Source organism: Canis aureus, chromosome 29 (assembly GCF_053574225.1).
Source record: "Canis aureus isolate CA01 chromosome 29, VMU_Caureus_v.1.0, whole genome shotgun sequence".
NCBI classification, from domain to species: Eukaryota; Metazoa; Chordata; class Mammalia; order Carnivora; family Canidae; genus Canis; species Canis aureus.
The window spans coordinates 39,922,755-39,937,307 of NC_135639.1; the positions used below are offsets into that span (position 1 = coordinate 39,922,755).

Sequence of the window (14,553 nt, forward strand, 5' to 3'; positions counted from 1 at the left end):
TGGCACATGTGTTGAAAATCAACTGGGGGGTCCCTGGGTGGCTCAGTGGTTGACCGTCTGCCTTCGGTCCAGGGTGTGATTCTGGAGACCCGTGATCGAGTCCCACGTCGGGCTCCCTGCATGGGGCCTGCTTCTCCCTCTGCCTGTGTCTCTGCCTCTCTCTCTCTGTCTCTCATGAATAAATAAATAAATAAAATAAAATAAAAAAAAGAAAATCAATTGACTATAGATATATGAGTTTATTTTTGGACTCTCGATTCTGTTCCATCGATCTAAATGATGGTCATTAGGCCAACAAATATTTTTAAATGCAAATTTACAATGTCACTTTCCTACTTAAAATCCTACAACAGATTTGATTTGCACTTGGAATAAAATCTAAATTGAATGCCTAGCTTACAGAACTCTAGATATCTAGCCCCTAACTGCCTTGGCTTCAGTCACAGTGGCCAAATTTCTAGTCTTTAATTTGCCAAGTTTGTGCCTACATTACCCTCTTTGCACTACTGCTTTCTGCCAAGAATCCTCTTCTACTTGATACTCAGATAGTAACCTTTTGTCATTCAGATTGCAGTCAAAATGTCCCCTATTCAGACGCTACTTTTTTAATTACTTCATCTTTTTTTTTTTGCTTAATAAATTTATTTATTTTTCCTCTGCAAGAATGTAAGTCTTATGAGTGCATGGACCTTGTCTGCCTTGTTTACCTCTGTGTCCTCCATATCCAACAGAACACCTGGCTCATAGTAGCCACTGGACAAAATGCATCTGCTAAAATGAAATTACCCAAACCGATTTGTGGGTGCTCTGCTTTCTCTAGTGGCCATTTGTTGAATAGCCTTCTCCGTGAGGTGACTGCTCAAAGGGAGCTGCACGGATAATGAATGAAGAGGTGGAACTGTCACATAGTGTACAGGATACTAAGATCACATAATTCCACTTTCTTTGTACAAATTTTATTTGGAAGTAGATATCCTGTAAACATGTCCACATCCTCAGGTTATTCTTACTATTGCTAAATTCTTCTTTATGTTCATACTCTCAGTACGTTTCCACTCATGAAGACTAGGTCTGCAATAATTTTCCTTCTCATGTGTTCAGAATCATCATAGTTCCCTTCAAAATCTCCTTAAGGTACAACTGCAAATGTCAGTTACCATGCTGGTTACTACTAATAAAATTAGATTGAAATAGTGGAGCCTTACTAAGATTCACCTGTACCTTTTTCTGAAGTTTGAGCAGACCTTTGCTCGTACATATCTATTTTTAATTCTTTCCTATTTATTTTGTTTTAAATTTTTAATTGAAGTATTGTTGACATATAATATTAGTTTCAGCTGTGCCGCATAGTGATTCGACAATTCTGTACCTTATGAAATGCTCTCCACTTTAAGTGAAGTTCCTGATGTGGGAACCAAAGGCAGAAGAGAAATTAAATTTCCTTGCTACCCACAGCCCATTCACAAATCCTTGAAACAGGCAGAGTGACATTCCTTTAGGGACTGTCTCCATCTTAATACTTTGCTCTGAGCAAAAGCCAATCTTAGCCTGACCCCCAGGATGTTGCACATCTACTTTAACATATAAAAATTCCTGTAGAAATCTTTATTTTTAAACCCTCCAAGATATGTGTTGGCAATCATCCCCCAAGCATATGGCCCACCAATATAAATGGGAGGGTCTCATGACTAACGTTTTATTAGACGGTAATAAATGACCTTTTCCCAACAATAGCTAGTCCCTTGAAGGTCCTGGAGACATTGCTTCCAAAATTCCTTAGAGACTTACACTACCCCTCCCAACTTGGGAGTATATAATGGGCCACTCCTCATGACCCCAGGGCAGCTCTTTCTGCTCACAAGTCCTGTCCCTGTGCTTTAATAAAATCACCTTTTTGCAGCAAAGACATCTCAAGAATTCTTTCTTGGCCATGGCTTCAAACCCCAATGTTCTTTCTTACATCATTTACCATCTGTCTGTCACTATACAAAGTTATTACAATATTGTTGACTGTATTCTGTGTTGTACTTTGTATCCTCATGACTTCTTTTATTACTGGAAGTTACTGGAAGTAGTACTTCTTAATTCCTTCACGTATTTGATCCACCCCTTTCTTCTAGCAATCACTAGTTTGTTCTCTGTCTTTATCAATCTGTTTTTGTTTTGCTTTCTCATTGTTTTTTAAGTGTTCACATATAAGTGAAATCATATGGTATCTATCTTTTTTTGTCTGATTTATTTCACTTAGCAAAATACCCTCTAGGTCCACCCATGTTGTTGCAAATGACAGGATTTCTTGTTCTTTACTTTTATATATCAGCTTTGGAGAGTAAGGTGTTTGTTGATTCTGTAATCACCCATGTAATGACCCTAAAATTAATGTAATGATTACCCATGTAATGATTCTGTAATGACCCTAAAAGATTATAGAAAAAAGCAGTGCCCAAAATTAATCTGGGAGGGATTTGAGAAAAAGTCAGGGTAAAGAGAAAGTTGGACAGAATATATGAAACAGTGAGACTAAGAGAGGCAAAGGCACAGAATGTCATGGTGTCCAAAGTAGGGACACTATTCCTCATCTCCACACCACACTTCCCCCTGTATACACACATGCACACAAACACACACATATACATATATATTTCAATGGAATCATATAACCATTGTTATATATTCATTGCTTTAAAAATTATTTGTTCACTTATTCAACCTATATTTAACATTACTTTTTGTAGTGGTGGCTAACATAATTCTAAATAATATGCTTTTACCTCTATTTTTAGATTTATCAGTTTCTCACAGTGTTCAATGCACTTCAAAAATATTTTTTTCACGTTTTAAAACTTTATTTGCATATTAAAAATTGCATTCCAATAATTAAAATCATTTGAACAAAAAAATGGCACTCTGATTAAACTGCATTTTGACAGCCTGCAAGATACCTTGGGCCAGCTTGGTTTTTTACTCTAGATCTCACTGTCCTCCCACCCAGCTTCTTCCTTCACCAACATGCAAGTTCTTTTCCTTCCCTGCCAGCCAGCCAGCCAGCCAGCCAGGCAGATGGGAAAGGCAGGTGCCTTCGTTGTCAGTAGTTCTCCATTCTTTGATGTGGAAAGGGGCAGCGCAGTCATTTAAACTTGATCCAACCGCTTTGCATCTTACAAAGTTAAACAGCTAAAAGAAGTAAAATAAGAAGGCAATGCTTGTGGAATGTACAGTGCATATTAGTGGCGCATGCCTCATTACGATTCGCCTGCTTGCTTCTCCTGTTCAATCGTTTCTTTCGAAGGCAGTGGATTTTTCTCTTGCGTTTCTGTCTTCTTCAATTTCGACTTCTTGAATTTCTCAATCTCAGCCATATCGGGTTTGTCAGACATGGTTACAGAGGAAGCGGAGCGAGGCGAACGAGTGAGCTGGAGAGAGGAGAGGGATCCGGTCTGTGCTGTGGTCGCTGCCGAATCCCAACATATTTTTTTTTAAAAGATTTTATTTATTTATTCACGAGAGATACAGAGAGAGGCAGAGACAAAGGCAGAGGGAGAAGCAGGCTCCCTGCGGGGAACCTGATGTGGGACTCGATCCCAGGACCCTGGGATCATGACCTGAGCTGAAGGCAGATGCTCAACCATTGAGCAACCCAGACGCCCCTATTTCTGTTTTTTTTTTTTTTTAGTTTTTCCATGTTTCTGAGGAAGGGGAATCAAATTGGGGCATTGCCACTACCCTGAAGTTTTGAAAAATGAGAGTCAACTTAGTCCTTCTGTTTTGTAGAGGTAGGGAGAGAGTTTCTTACACTGAACACTAAATAGAAAGGAAAAGCACAGTGATAATTATGGTCATATTTAAGAGAGTTAATATTTTTAAAGCTCTCAGGACAAAACCTGGTCCACAGTTAGGACTTTAAAAGTCCTTGTTATGTAAAATGTATTAAAATCCAAAGTAATAAGTACCATAGTAGAGATGCGGTTTGGGGTGCAGAAGGAGCTGAGAAGGCCTAATTCTATTTAGAGGATCAGAGAAAGCTTCAGAAAATAGAAACTTTGGAATGGGTGAGAGAAATCCAAGCAGAGAGACCCATATACAAAGTCATATAGGCCTGAGAAGAACAAGTAGCAATATGCTGGGAAAAAATAAACTGTCCCCCTCCTATCAAAAACTCTGGTTCATAGAATTTGTCTGTTTCTGTAGTATATACTCCCACGTGGTCAATTTCAAGTTACCAATGTGAGGCCACTGATTCTATGTTGGAGACCTAATGTGACTGTACTTAGAGATAGAGCCTTTAGGAAGTACCTAAGGTAAATAAGATCTTAAGGGTGGCATGGGTCCTAATCTGTTAGAGTTGGTGCCCTTATGTGATTAGGAAGAGACAGGAGCACCTGTGTGGCTCAATGATTAATCATCTGCCTCTGGCTAAGGTCATGATCTTGGGGGTCCTAAGATAGAGCCCCGAGTCAGGATCTCTGCTCAGTGGGGAGTCTGCTTTCTCCTCTTCCTCTGCCCCACCCTCACTCTTTTTCTCTCTCAAGTCAATCAAGCTTTTAAAAAAGGAAACACCAGAACTCTCTCTACCATATGAGGACAGTGAGAAGATAACTATCTGTGAACCCAGAAAAGAATCCTCACCAGGATTAATTAGACTTTTCAGCCTCTAGAACAGTGAGAAAATAAATGTCTGTTGTTTAAGCCACCCAGTGCATGGTATTCTGTTATGGCAGCCTGAGCAAACTAAGGCAGTTGGAAAGAGGTGCACACAATGGTGCTAGCCAGTTCAAGATGACTGCAGCACATTACAAATAGAATAGTAAATAGTTCCTTAAATCTTGAGAGGACAAAAAATGATATAGAAAAAATCAGACTGGGCAGGATAATAAAATGGCTTGGATAATATGTTAAATAGTTTGGATTTTTTCCTGCATTGGTCGGTCTGAGGCAGAGGAGAGACATGATCCAAAGGGTCTGAAATCCTCACCCAAGTGCATGGGTAGGGAAAAAGACTGGGCTAGGAGACTGATTGCAACAGTCAAGAAAACTGAACATAGGGAATGGAGAAGATGGGATAGATGTGTAATCTATGGGGGAGGTGGAACTGATGGAACTTGGGGACTGAAAGGATGTCGGGGGGAAAGGAGAGGTTTTGGTTGACATTCAGACACTGAAGTTCATAAATGAATATTATAAGTAATTGCTTATAATTTATCTTAACCCATTCAGGCTGCTGACAAACTACTACAGACCTGGTAGCTTAGAAACAACAGAAATTTATTTCTCCTAATTCTGGAGGCTGGGAAATCTGAGATCAAGATGTTGATGGATTTGGTGTCTGGTGAGAGCTGACTTCCTGGTTCACGGACAGTCATCTTTTTGCTGTGTCTTCACATGGCAGAAGGGGTGAAGGATCTCTCCAGGACCTCTTTTTGTAAGGGCACTATATTCCATTCATAAGGGCATGAGTGAAAAGAGGGATTTTGGGGTATTCAGGTAGGCACAGAAATCATCAAAATCTAAGTTGTTGCTGCTAATGTGACATTACTACTTTCAGGCCACAGAGGTCAGAGGAAACTTGGCTTAGAGAAAGTACATAGATACTTCAATTAACTAAATACAAATTCATCTAAAAAGCTTTACTGAATTAATGGTGACTGTTTCATTACGCATTTTCTACACTAAAGGGATACTAAAAGGATGAATACAATTGTGTAGGGTATAATGCATCTTTTCAGTTTGATGCTCCAAACCTACTCTCCATCTCTCTCAAACCTAACCTAGGCCTGAAGAGGCTGATCTATACAGAATGGCATCAACAGGCTTCATTGCCCTCTGGCTGTCAGTAAGTTTGGCTGGTGGGAGGCAACAACAGATGAAATAATAGAAGGGTAGTGAGTTCGGGGTGTTTATTTCCCCAGTTCCCTCTCACTGAGTGATCATGGGTTGATACATTTCAATTGGTCTTTTCCATTCAACTATTCTCTTCTGAACCAATGTCTTACCATTACCCTTTCATGCCCAGGGATGGTGTATTCATGTTAGTGCTGCCATAATATAGTACTACAAATTGGGTGGCTTAAAAAAGAGAAATTTATTTTCTCACAGTCTGGAGGCTATAAGTCTGAGATCAAGGGTTGGCAGGGCTGGTCTTTTCTGAGGCCTTTCTTCTTGAATTGTAGATCGTTGCTGTTTCCCAGGGTCTTCACATGGTCTTTCCTCTGTGCATGTCCAATGCCCCAATCTCCTCTTTTCATAAGGACACCAATTATATTGGATTGGAGTCTACCCTAATTACCTCATTTTAACTTAATAAAAAGGTTTTTGGGGTCTTTAGAGATCCTATCTCAAAATATAGTCACTTTTGAGGTATTGGGGGTTAGGATTTCAGTTGAATTTGGAGGGATGCAATCTAGCCCATAATGTAAGGGAAAAGGTCCTGAAGTCTTGCTAGCCTCAGGGGTACTGTGCCATCCTGAGTTGTTTTCTTAATCCTGTCCACATCTTTGTAGAAGTTATTGATTCTCCTCTAGTTTGAGTGTAGCATCTACTTCTTGTCCAAATTCTGATTGATACATGGGGGCTCAGCAAGATAGTGCATATTTAAAAGGGAACCTCATTCTCAAAACGGTTGGGAGCCACTGTATATCTGGGAGAAACAGCTTTCAAATTCAAGCATTAAAAGTAGTATCTTACCAATGCCTTTCTATTCTCAATAATTGTATCCAGGAGATCACTAGAATTCTTTATTCCTTTTTAAAAAACAAAGTTAGGAGGCGGGGCAAGATGGCAGAAGAGTAGGGTCCCCAAGTCACCTGTCCCCACCAACTTATCTAGATAACTTTCAAATCATCCTGAAAACCTACGAATTCAGTCTGAGATTTAAAGAGAGAACAGCTGTAGTGCTACAGTGAGAAGAGTTTGCGCTTCTATCAAGTACAACTTGTTTTTGGCCACTCTGCACTGAGCAAAATGACTAGAAGGAAAAACTCACCAGCCTCGGTGTCCATCGAAAGATGAATGGATAAAGAAGATGTGGTCTATGTATACAATGGGATATTACTCAGCCATTAGAAACGACAAATACCCACCATTTGCTTCGACGTGGAGGGACTTGGAGGGTATTATGCTGAGTGAAGTAAGTCAATCGGAGAAGGACAAACATTATATGGTCTCATTCATTTGGGGAATATAAAATTTAGTGAAAGGGGATAAAGGGAAAGGAGAGAAAATGAGTGAAAATATCAGTGAGGGTGACAGAACATGGGAGACTCCTAACCCTGGGAAATGAACAAGGGGTGGTGGAAGGGGAGGTGGGTGGGGGGTCGGGGTGACTGGGTGACGGGCACTGAGGGGGCACTTGGCGGGATGAGCACTGGGTGTTATGCTAGATGTTGGCAAATTGAAGTCCAATAAAAAATAATTAAAAAAAAAAGACAAAGTTACATTTTTTTGTGTGTGTAGGATGACTTTGTGTGTGTGTGTGTGTGTGTAGGATGACTTGAGGCAAATGTAGACTGTGCTGCTAACAGGAGAGATATTGTGGTATTACTATTACCCAGTAGTTTCCTAGCCCCCTTTTCCTGTTATCCCACTTCAGGCTTTAAGATGAGGAAGGCACTTCCCTACCCAGGCCCAAAGATGTTTTCCTAAAAAACCAAACCAGACCAAGCCACCCCCCAGAACACAGAGACCTTGTCTGAGTTCCTACGACTCCCAGAGGACTTTCCGGCGCTGGCGCTGGCCAATCCGCCGTGTTGCAGCGCCGGAATCCCCGGGTTGAGAAGCTGCCTCTTTTGGTAAGCCTGGCACCCATCACAGGCTACTCCTTCCTCACGTAAGGCTTGGTTTCCTCCCTCTGTGGTCAACATAGGTGTGGGTATTTTGTTTCTTCAAAAGCTCCAAGCAAACATTCTCATTTGGCTCAAAATCTCTGTTACCTCTTTGGTAGGAGGCCAGATGGGAGGGATTGCTTCAGTCACGCAATCCAGACCGTCGCGTAGGCCCGCTGCGCACCCGCACCCGCACCCGCACCCGCACCCGCACCCAGACCTGCGCGGGGGCGGGGGGGCATCAGCCCCGCCTCCGCTCGTCGCGCGCCAACAGCCGCGCCAGGTGACCGCATCCACCGTGCGTGCGTCCTCAGGTGTGCCGTTCGGGCCCCTCCCTTCTGCAGCCTTACTTTCTCGGGGGTTCACAGCGTACCTCTCCCTCTCTCTTCCTGGAGACACAGCTTCTACTCTACACCAGGCGACACACAGAGCGCGCAGGCGGAAAGGCGGGGCCACGCGCCTCCTTAAAAGTCACGTGCTCGGCCACGCTCGTCCTCGTCGGCCTGGCGCATGCGCCTTGGGGCCTACCGCGCAAGCCCGTCGGGTCACGCTGGGGGCGGGGCTGACGGGGGGCCGAGGACGCATGCGCCGGGCCGCCCGGGCTGGCTTCTCGGCTGCTGGCGGCCGCGGTGTCTGCGTTTCCGCTCGGGTGGCCGCGGGGTGAGTGAGCGTCGGTGAGGGTCGGGGCGGCCTGGTGGAAGGTCGGGCGGGGGATGTCTGGGCCCCGCTGGGGCTTTCAGGCGCCGGTGGCTTTGCCTCGGGTGTCCGGCCGCCTGGAGGGAGCCCCTCCGCGGCCGCCCGGGAGCTGGCCCTCGCGCTGGGCGCGCGCCCGCAGACCTGGCGCACCTGCGGCCGGAAGTGACGAGCCAGCGCTCACCTGGGACTGCGGCGCCCCAGCTTCAGGCCGGCAGCAGGCTGGCGCGCGGGCCCGCCGCGAAACCTCAACTTTGGGCCCGTGTCGGCGCCGGCGCGCGGGGCCAGGACCCGGATCGGCGCGGCCCTGTTTGGTTTAGGCTAGAATAGTGGAGTTACTTGAAAGAGAGGATCGGGGCAAATACAAGTCGGGCACTTCGGGCGTTGATATTGTCGGATGGGAGCGTGTGAAGGAAGGTCGAGCAGCCTGTATACGAACGCTGTGACATTGGTTTCCCACGAGCATCCGTCTTCACTGCTGTCACCCTGTTCCAAGTGGCCATCACTCCTCACCCATAGGTCTCCCATCATCTCCTTGTGCTGCTTCCTCGGATCTGTTATCCATACAGAGGCCAGGTGGTCTCTTCTGAACATGAGATGGGTCATGCCATCATCACCCCGCTTAAAACTCTTAAAAATAAAAAAAATTAAAAAAAAAAAACTCTTAAAAATCATTCCATTGCAATTGGAATGAAATCCAAGTTCCCGTTCTCCCAGGTCCTTTGTGATCTTACCTACCCCTCCATCCTCACTTATGCCCCACTCCCTCCTCAGCTAGGCATGTGTACAACCAAATCTGCAAACTAGAATCCAGCTCGTCTAGGAGAAGCCCCAGTGCTCAAAGGAGAGGACAGTGAAGATACTGTTTTCCCAGAGGACTGCACCTTACAGAGTGTTAGAAGATATTCTGCAATATTTACACGATGAAAGGAGTCCTTATCAGCAGCTTTAACTCAGTTATTCATGGAGGATAAAGTAAAAAATTCCCAGTGTTCCACCCTTTCATTTTTCCAAGTGTACCATCTTTTACTAGCCTTAGACATTACACGTTTCTTTCCAGAATATTCATTCCACTTTTGACCTTATTCATCCTTCAGATACTGGCTCAGGTATTACTTTATCATAGAAACCTCCTTTCTCATACCTACTTCTGCACTGTCAATTAGGTTCCTCTGTTATTTTGGCCTTAAGAATCCTGTATTTTTATAGCAGTTACCATACCTACATTTCTGTGTATAATTTATATATGAATATACATATTTAAAATTGTAAATACGTATAAATGTATATAGTTCTTAAAGTGTGTGTCTCCCCAGGGGACTCTAAGCTCTATGGCGACAAAAACTAGTTAACCTAGTACACTGCTTAGTATAATCAACTCTCAAATATTTGTTGAATGGATGATTTATTTCACTTCTGAAACTGTTTATCTTCTGATAAGAACCTCCTGGTTTTCAGCTCTCATTCCCAGGAGACTTGCCTTTTGGTCCATAGTCACACCAGGTGGCTTCTTGGTCTTCCTCTCTCCTTCCCTCCCTTCCTATCCCAGTCTGTTCTGGATTGTTTTTTTTTTTTTTTTTTTTAAATCTGTCCAGCTTGGACCCAGAGTTCAGTTACTTAAACTACTCTCTTCCTCAGCATGGCATCCATGTATCCATGCCCTTTTGTCCTGCTACTTCTGCTCCAAAAAACCGCAACAATGACATTTCCCCTGGGACTGGTAATTACGGAAGGAGGAAATTGTATAGCCTTGGGGATTGTTGGCAGTTTGTGGTTTTGGGGGGCTCCACACTTATGTCACCAGTGTTTGTTCCCCATTGGCTTTTCCCTTCTATAGGACATTTATTCCAGATTCTTACTCTTCTCCAGCCTCCATCCCAACTTCATCCCTTGACTCAGGAGATGCCAAAGATCCCAGACTTGGGATATTTTCTCTTTGGTCCACTTTAGCTTCTCTCCTCCTTAAAGATTTAGATTCATGAAGATCATCCTTCTGCCAGGGTCAGAGAAAGATGTGTCTTCTGTTTCCATCTGCATTTGGTCCCTGCTGTCTTGTACAACCTATTTTCCTCCTCAGCATCTGTATCCTTGTCTCTGTAGGTTACCTCCATATACATCTTCTTGCCCCTGTTGCTTCCGTAGTTTTTCTTGACCTAATTTTCCAACCCCAACCCCGTTCATTGTTACATTGATCATTCCACATGTCTCCCTTCCAGCCAGGATCCTTAGAGGGTAGGCTACCCACCTGTGGCCTCCATTTCCTGATCAAATCACTTAACTCCTCACTGTCTGATTTTGGCCCCCATGGCTCCACTGAAACCTCTTTTACTAAGGTAATTAGTGACCTGCTAATTTCCAAATTCACTGCTCTCCTTCTGGTTTCCTTACATGAATTTGCCGTATCATTTCCCATTTTTAACCATTCCTTCTTCCTTCTTTTGTATTAGAAGTTTTCACCAAACATTATTTTAGTCTTGTCTTTGTACTGCAATATTAAGATTTTTGATTGAATTGATGTTTTTTTTTTTTTTTTTAACTAAGAGAGGAATCTTTGTATACATACAAATAAGAACAATGAAATCAGAGTTGTTAAATTCCAGCTATCATGAAGGCTCTGAGCCAGAATCCTGCCCACTGTGTTGAAAATGCCAGCTAGCTAGGGATGCCTGGGTGGCTCAGCGGTTGAGTGTCTGCCTTTGGCTCAGGGCGTGATCCCAGGGTCCTGGGATCAAGTCCCACATAGGGGCTCCCTGCGTGGAGCCTGCTTCTCCCTCTGCCTATGTCTCTGCCTCTCTCTCTCTGTGTCTCTCATGAATAAATAAAATCTTAAAAAAAGAAAGAAAGAAAATGCCGACTACCTAATGATAGAGCACCAAGCTGATCCTTTCTTCTGAAAATGATCAGAAGGCCCATAGAAAGGAGGAACTTTTTACTCTGCGGTTAACTTTTAACCTTTGCAGTGTTAGCCTCTTCTTACCCTCTGAAAGGATCTCTGGTACTTGTTATAGCCTTGGGATTCCTTGGGCTGCATCCACATCTCATCCAGACTTTTTTCTTGAGCCCAGATTTGCATTTCTGACTGCATGCTGGACAGGTTACCTGTGGCTAATAAGCTCTCTACCAGCCCCTCCTTCTGCTTCCCATCTGCTTCCTTTCTGAGATTTTCATTTTTTATCACTGAATTCACGAGTGACTCAGTTGTCCACATCAGACTTGTTATTTTAAACTCTTTTCTAAACTTACTTCTGTTCAACATATGTGAAGCATCTTTTGTATATCAGACTCTGGGCCGGGGATTCAGATCTTAGCTTGTATATGTTTCTTTAGCACCAGACTCAATGCATTGTTCCTTCCTCTGTTTCCAGGTGGCTTCTTGTGCGTGCCTCTTCTACAGACCTGCCCTGCTCTTGTTATTGACATGTTTCTCCTCTAGAGAGTCAGCTTCTCTGGAAGGGATGGTGCTAAGTTCTTGGCATCTTTGTATCCTAGTGCTTGGCTGCCAAGATGGTTTTATTTAATGAGAAATCAGTGGGGCTGGTATTTTTATATAAATAAAGTTTTGGTGGTGAAAGAAATCTTAGTTTATTGACTTAAAAAGCAAGGCTGTCTCTTGGTTATTGCATTGCTTTTTGATGTATTTATTAGATAGAGTTATACAGGCAACACAGCGAGTACATTTTCATTCAAGGAGCTTCTAAGGGTATGTGGAGTGAAATGTGAAAGCTTCCTTTATTCGTCCCTGTTTCTTCTTGTTCCTCCTCCCCACGGGTTGCAGATTTAGTGTATATCTCCAGATCACTTTGAATGCATTCCATACATACAGATGCAGAATACATTTTTAAATCCAACATAAATGTGTTCATATTATGTGATTTTTTTTTCAGTTTACAAGATTTTCATATCACTGTTACTAGAAATACTTAGTGCCTTAATTAAACTGTTGACTTGCTACAGTGAACATGCTTATATATATATGTGAATATTTGGTATAGATACCTGGTCATGTGCATTTAAAGTCTTGGTAGATACTGTTAAATTGCCTTCCAAAGAGTTTTAGTAGTTTATATTGCCACTGGTGTTGTGTGAGGGGGGATCTTCCATGTCTTTAGTGGATATTATCAGGCCCAGCCTGTTTTCGCCAACCTGATTGGCAGGAAATTGTACTGTACGTTGAAATGTTTTTTTTTTTTTTTTTAAGATTTTATTTATTTATTCATGAGAGATAGAGAGGCAGAGACATAGGCAAAGGGAGAAGCAGGGTCCCTGCAGGGAGCCTTATGTGGGACTTGATCCTGGACCCTGGGATCACATCCTGAGCCAAAGGCAGAAGCTCAACCACTGAGCCACCCATGGGTCCTGAAATGGGGTTATTTTTGAGAGTGTTTAATCTTTCTCAGATTCAGATTTTAGTGGTGATACTATGTCTCATTCAGAGTTTTTGTAAATGTTCAACCTAAAAGTTTCTAGGGTCAGATTCATAGAGAAATTTGTTCCTTACTTCACTAAATTCACATATCACAGTTGATCATGCTGCTGTATTGTGAATCGTTGGTGCCATAGTGCAGTGAAGATGTTAACTTGGAAAGTAGAGCAAATGACTTCAGTTGATTTGGAGGAGACTCTTAGGGTGTCAGTCAAGATTTTGGTTGCCACTTTTCTTAGCTGACTCTCCAAATGTCCTTTGTTGTTGATATGTGTTTTTTCTTCTTGTTTGTCTTCTTTTTCCTTTGGTTCATTTTTCTTATTTACTATCAGAACTCAGGAAGATGTGTAGTTTATGCCATTTTAAGAAAAGTAATACTTGGAGACTTGAATTTCTCATTGGAGGATTATTACTTGATCTTTTAAAAAATCATTCTTTAATTATAAAAGTTTTAAGAAACTATATAAATATCAATTCTTTATAACCAAAATTTGACTTCTTACTTTTTTTTTCTTTTTAGATCATCTGTAGAGGATGCAAAATGCGAGAATCTCCCACTCAAGTCAAACTCAGGAGCAAGACTGTTTGCTCAGCAAGACTGAGCAAAGTCAGTGTGTCAGTGATAAACAAGAAATGACAATCAAGCAAGAAGATGATGGCAATATGGAGGTGGAGGAGAGCCTCCCCTCTTGTTCTTCTGCTAATGGACCATCCGCTTCTGCCGAGGGGCGTTCATCGGAAGTTCCGAAGAGAGGGCCAGCCCTGCTGCATATCGACAGACATCAGATACAGACGGTGGAGCCAAGTGCACAGGCCCTTGAACTGCAGGGGTTAGGTGTGGATGTGTATGACCAGGACGTGCTGGAACAGGGTGTGCTTCGGCAGGTGGACAGCGCCATTCATGAGGCCAGCCGTGCAGCCCAACTTGCTGATGTGGAGAAGGAGTATCGATCAGTCCTGGATGATCTCACGTGAGTGTGGACCATATTCTCTGGTTGCAGAATTTTTGTCTACATGTGATGGAGAAATTCAGATGGTAGTTGTAGTATTCCAGAAATTTAGGAGATTTATAGAACCTCTTATTTGGAAGATGGAGGCAATTAGGGTAGTTCTCACCCTTGTGTGTGAACCCTAGCCCTTTCCTTCAGGAGCAAAATTGAACATTGTAGTCAGGCTTTCATGCCAGCTCATAGCAACCTGTTTATGCATAATGTCCTAGAGAGAAGTACTGTTGTGAGTACCCTGGAATTCATAAGCATGTGCACAAAATGGTTTTCAGAGTGTACCCAAAGGTGTGATGTGTCCTACTTGAGATACCAGGAACACATTGCCATATCGCCCCTCCTCCCATTTTTCTCTTGTTCTGTAGTTTCTTTCCAGTTTCCTGTGTCTAAACCAAGTCTCAGTCTTTTGGTAATTTTTCAGATTTGCATTTCTAGAAATAATGAGAAACAACTCATTGCTTTTCCTTTCTTCTGTCCTACTTGTGACTATAGAAAGATGAAGTCCCATGGAAATGTCATTTGTGTGTTAGAGAAGTAGGCTCTGGACGTGGGCTAGAAGGGCAGGACAGGTGAAGATTCAGCTCATTCCCTATTGCCGGTCTGCCCTGTCTTAGCC

The 14,553-nt window shown here is 42.9% G+C and overlaps 2 protein-coding genes across 2 annotated transcripts in view; one reads left to right on the forward strand and one right to left on the reverse strand.

The window, feature by feature from the left end:
- Nucleotides 1-2,822: 2,822 nt before the first annotated feature.
- LOC144301481 (thymosin beta-4-like) lies at nucleotides 2,823-8,335 on the reverse strand. The gene is made up of 2 exons (XM_077878601.1): nucleotides 8,191-8,335; nucleotides 2,823-3,413 (listed from the first exon to the last, which is right to left on the reverse strand). The coding sequence occupies exon 2, from the start codon at nucleotides 3,375-3,377 to the stop codon at nucleotides 3,243-3,245; it is 135 nt and encodes a 44-aa protein (XP_077734727.1). The 5' UTR covers nucleotides 3,378-3,413; nucleotides 8,191-8,335; the 3' UTR covers nucleotides 2,823-3,242.
- Nucleotides 8,336-8,343: 8 nt separating this feature from the next.
- The window catches only part of ERCC6 (ERCC excision repair 6, chromatin remodeling factor), a 73,860-nt gene continuing 67,650 nt past the window's right edge, over nucleotides 8,344-14,553 (forward strand). Inside the window, exons 1-2 of the mRNA XM_077878600.1 lie at nucleotides 8,344-8,477; nucleotides 13,454-13,904. Coding sequence (XP_077734726.1) covers nucleotides 13,468-13,904 — 437 coding nt within the window. The 5' untranslated portion in view covers nucleotides 8,344-8,477; nucleotides 13,454-13,467. The remainder of the gene's footprint in view (nucleotides 8,478-13,453; nucleotides 13,905-14,553) is intronic.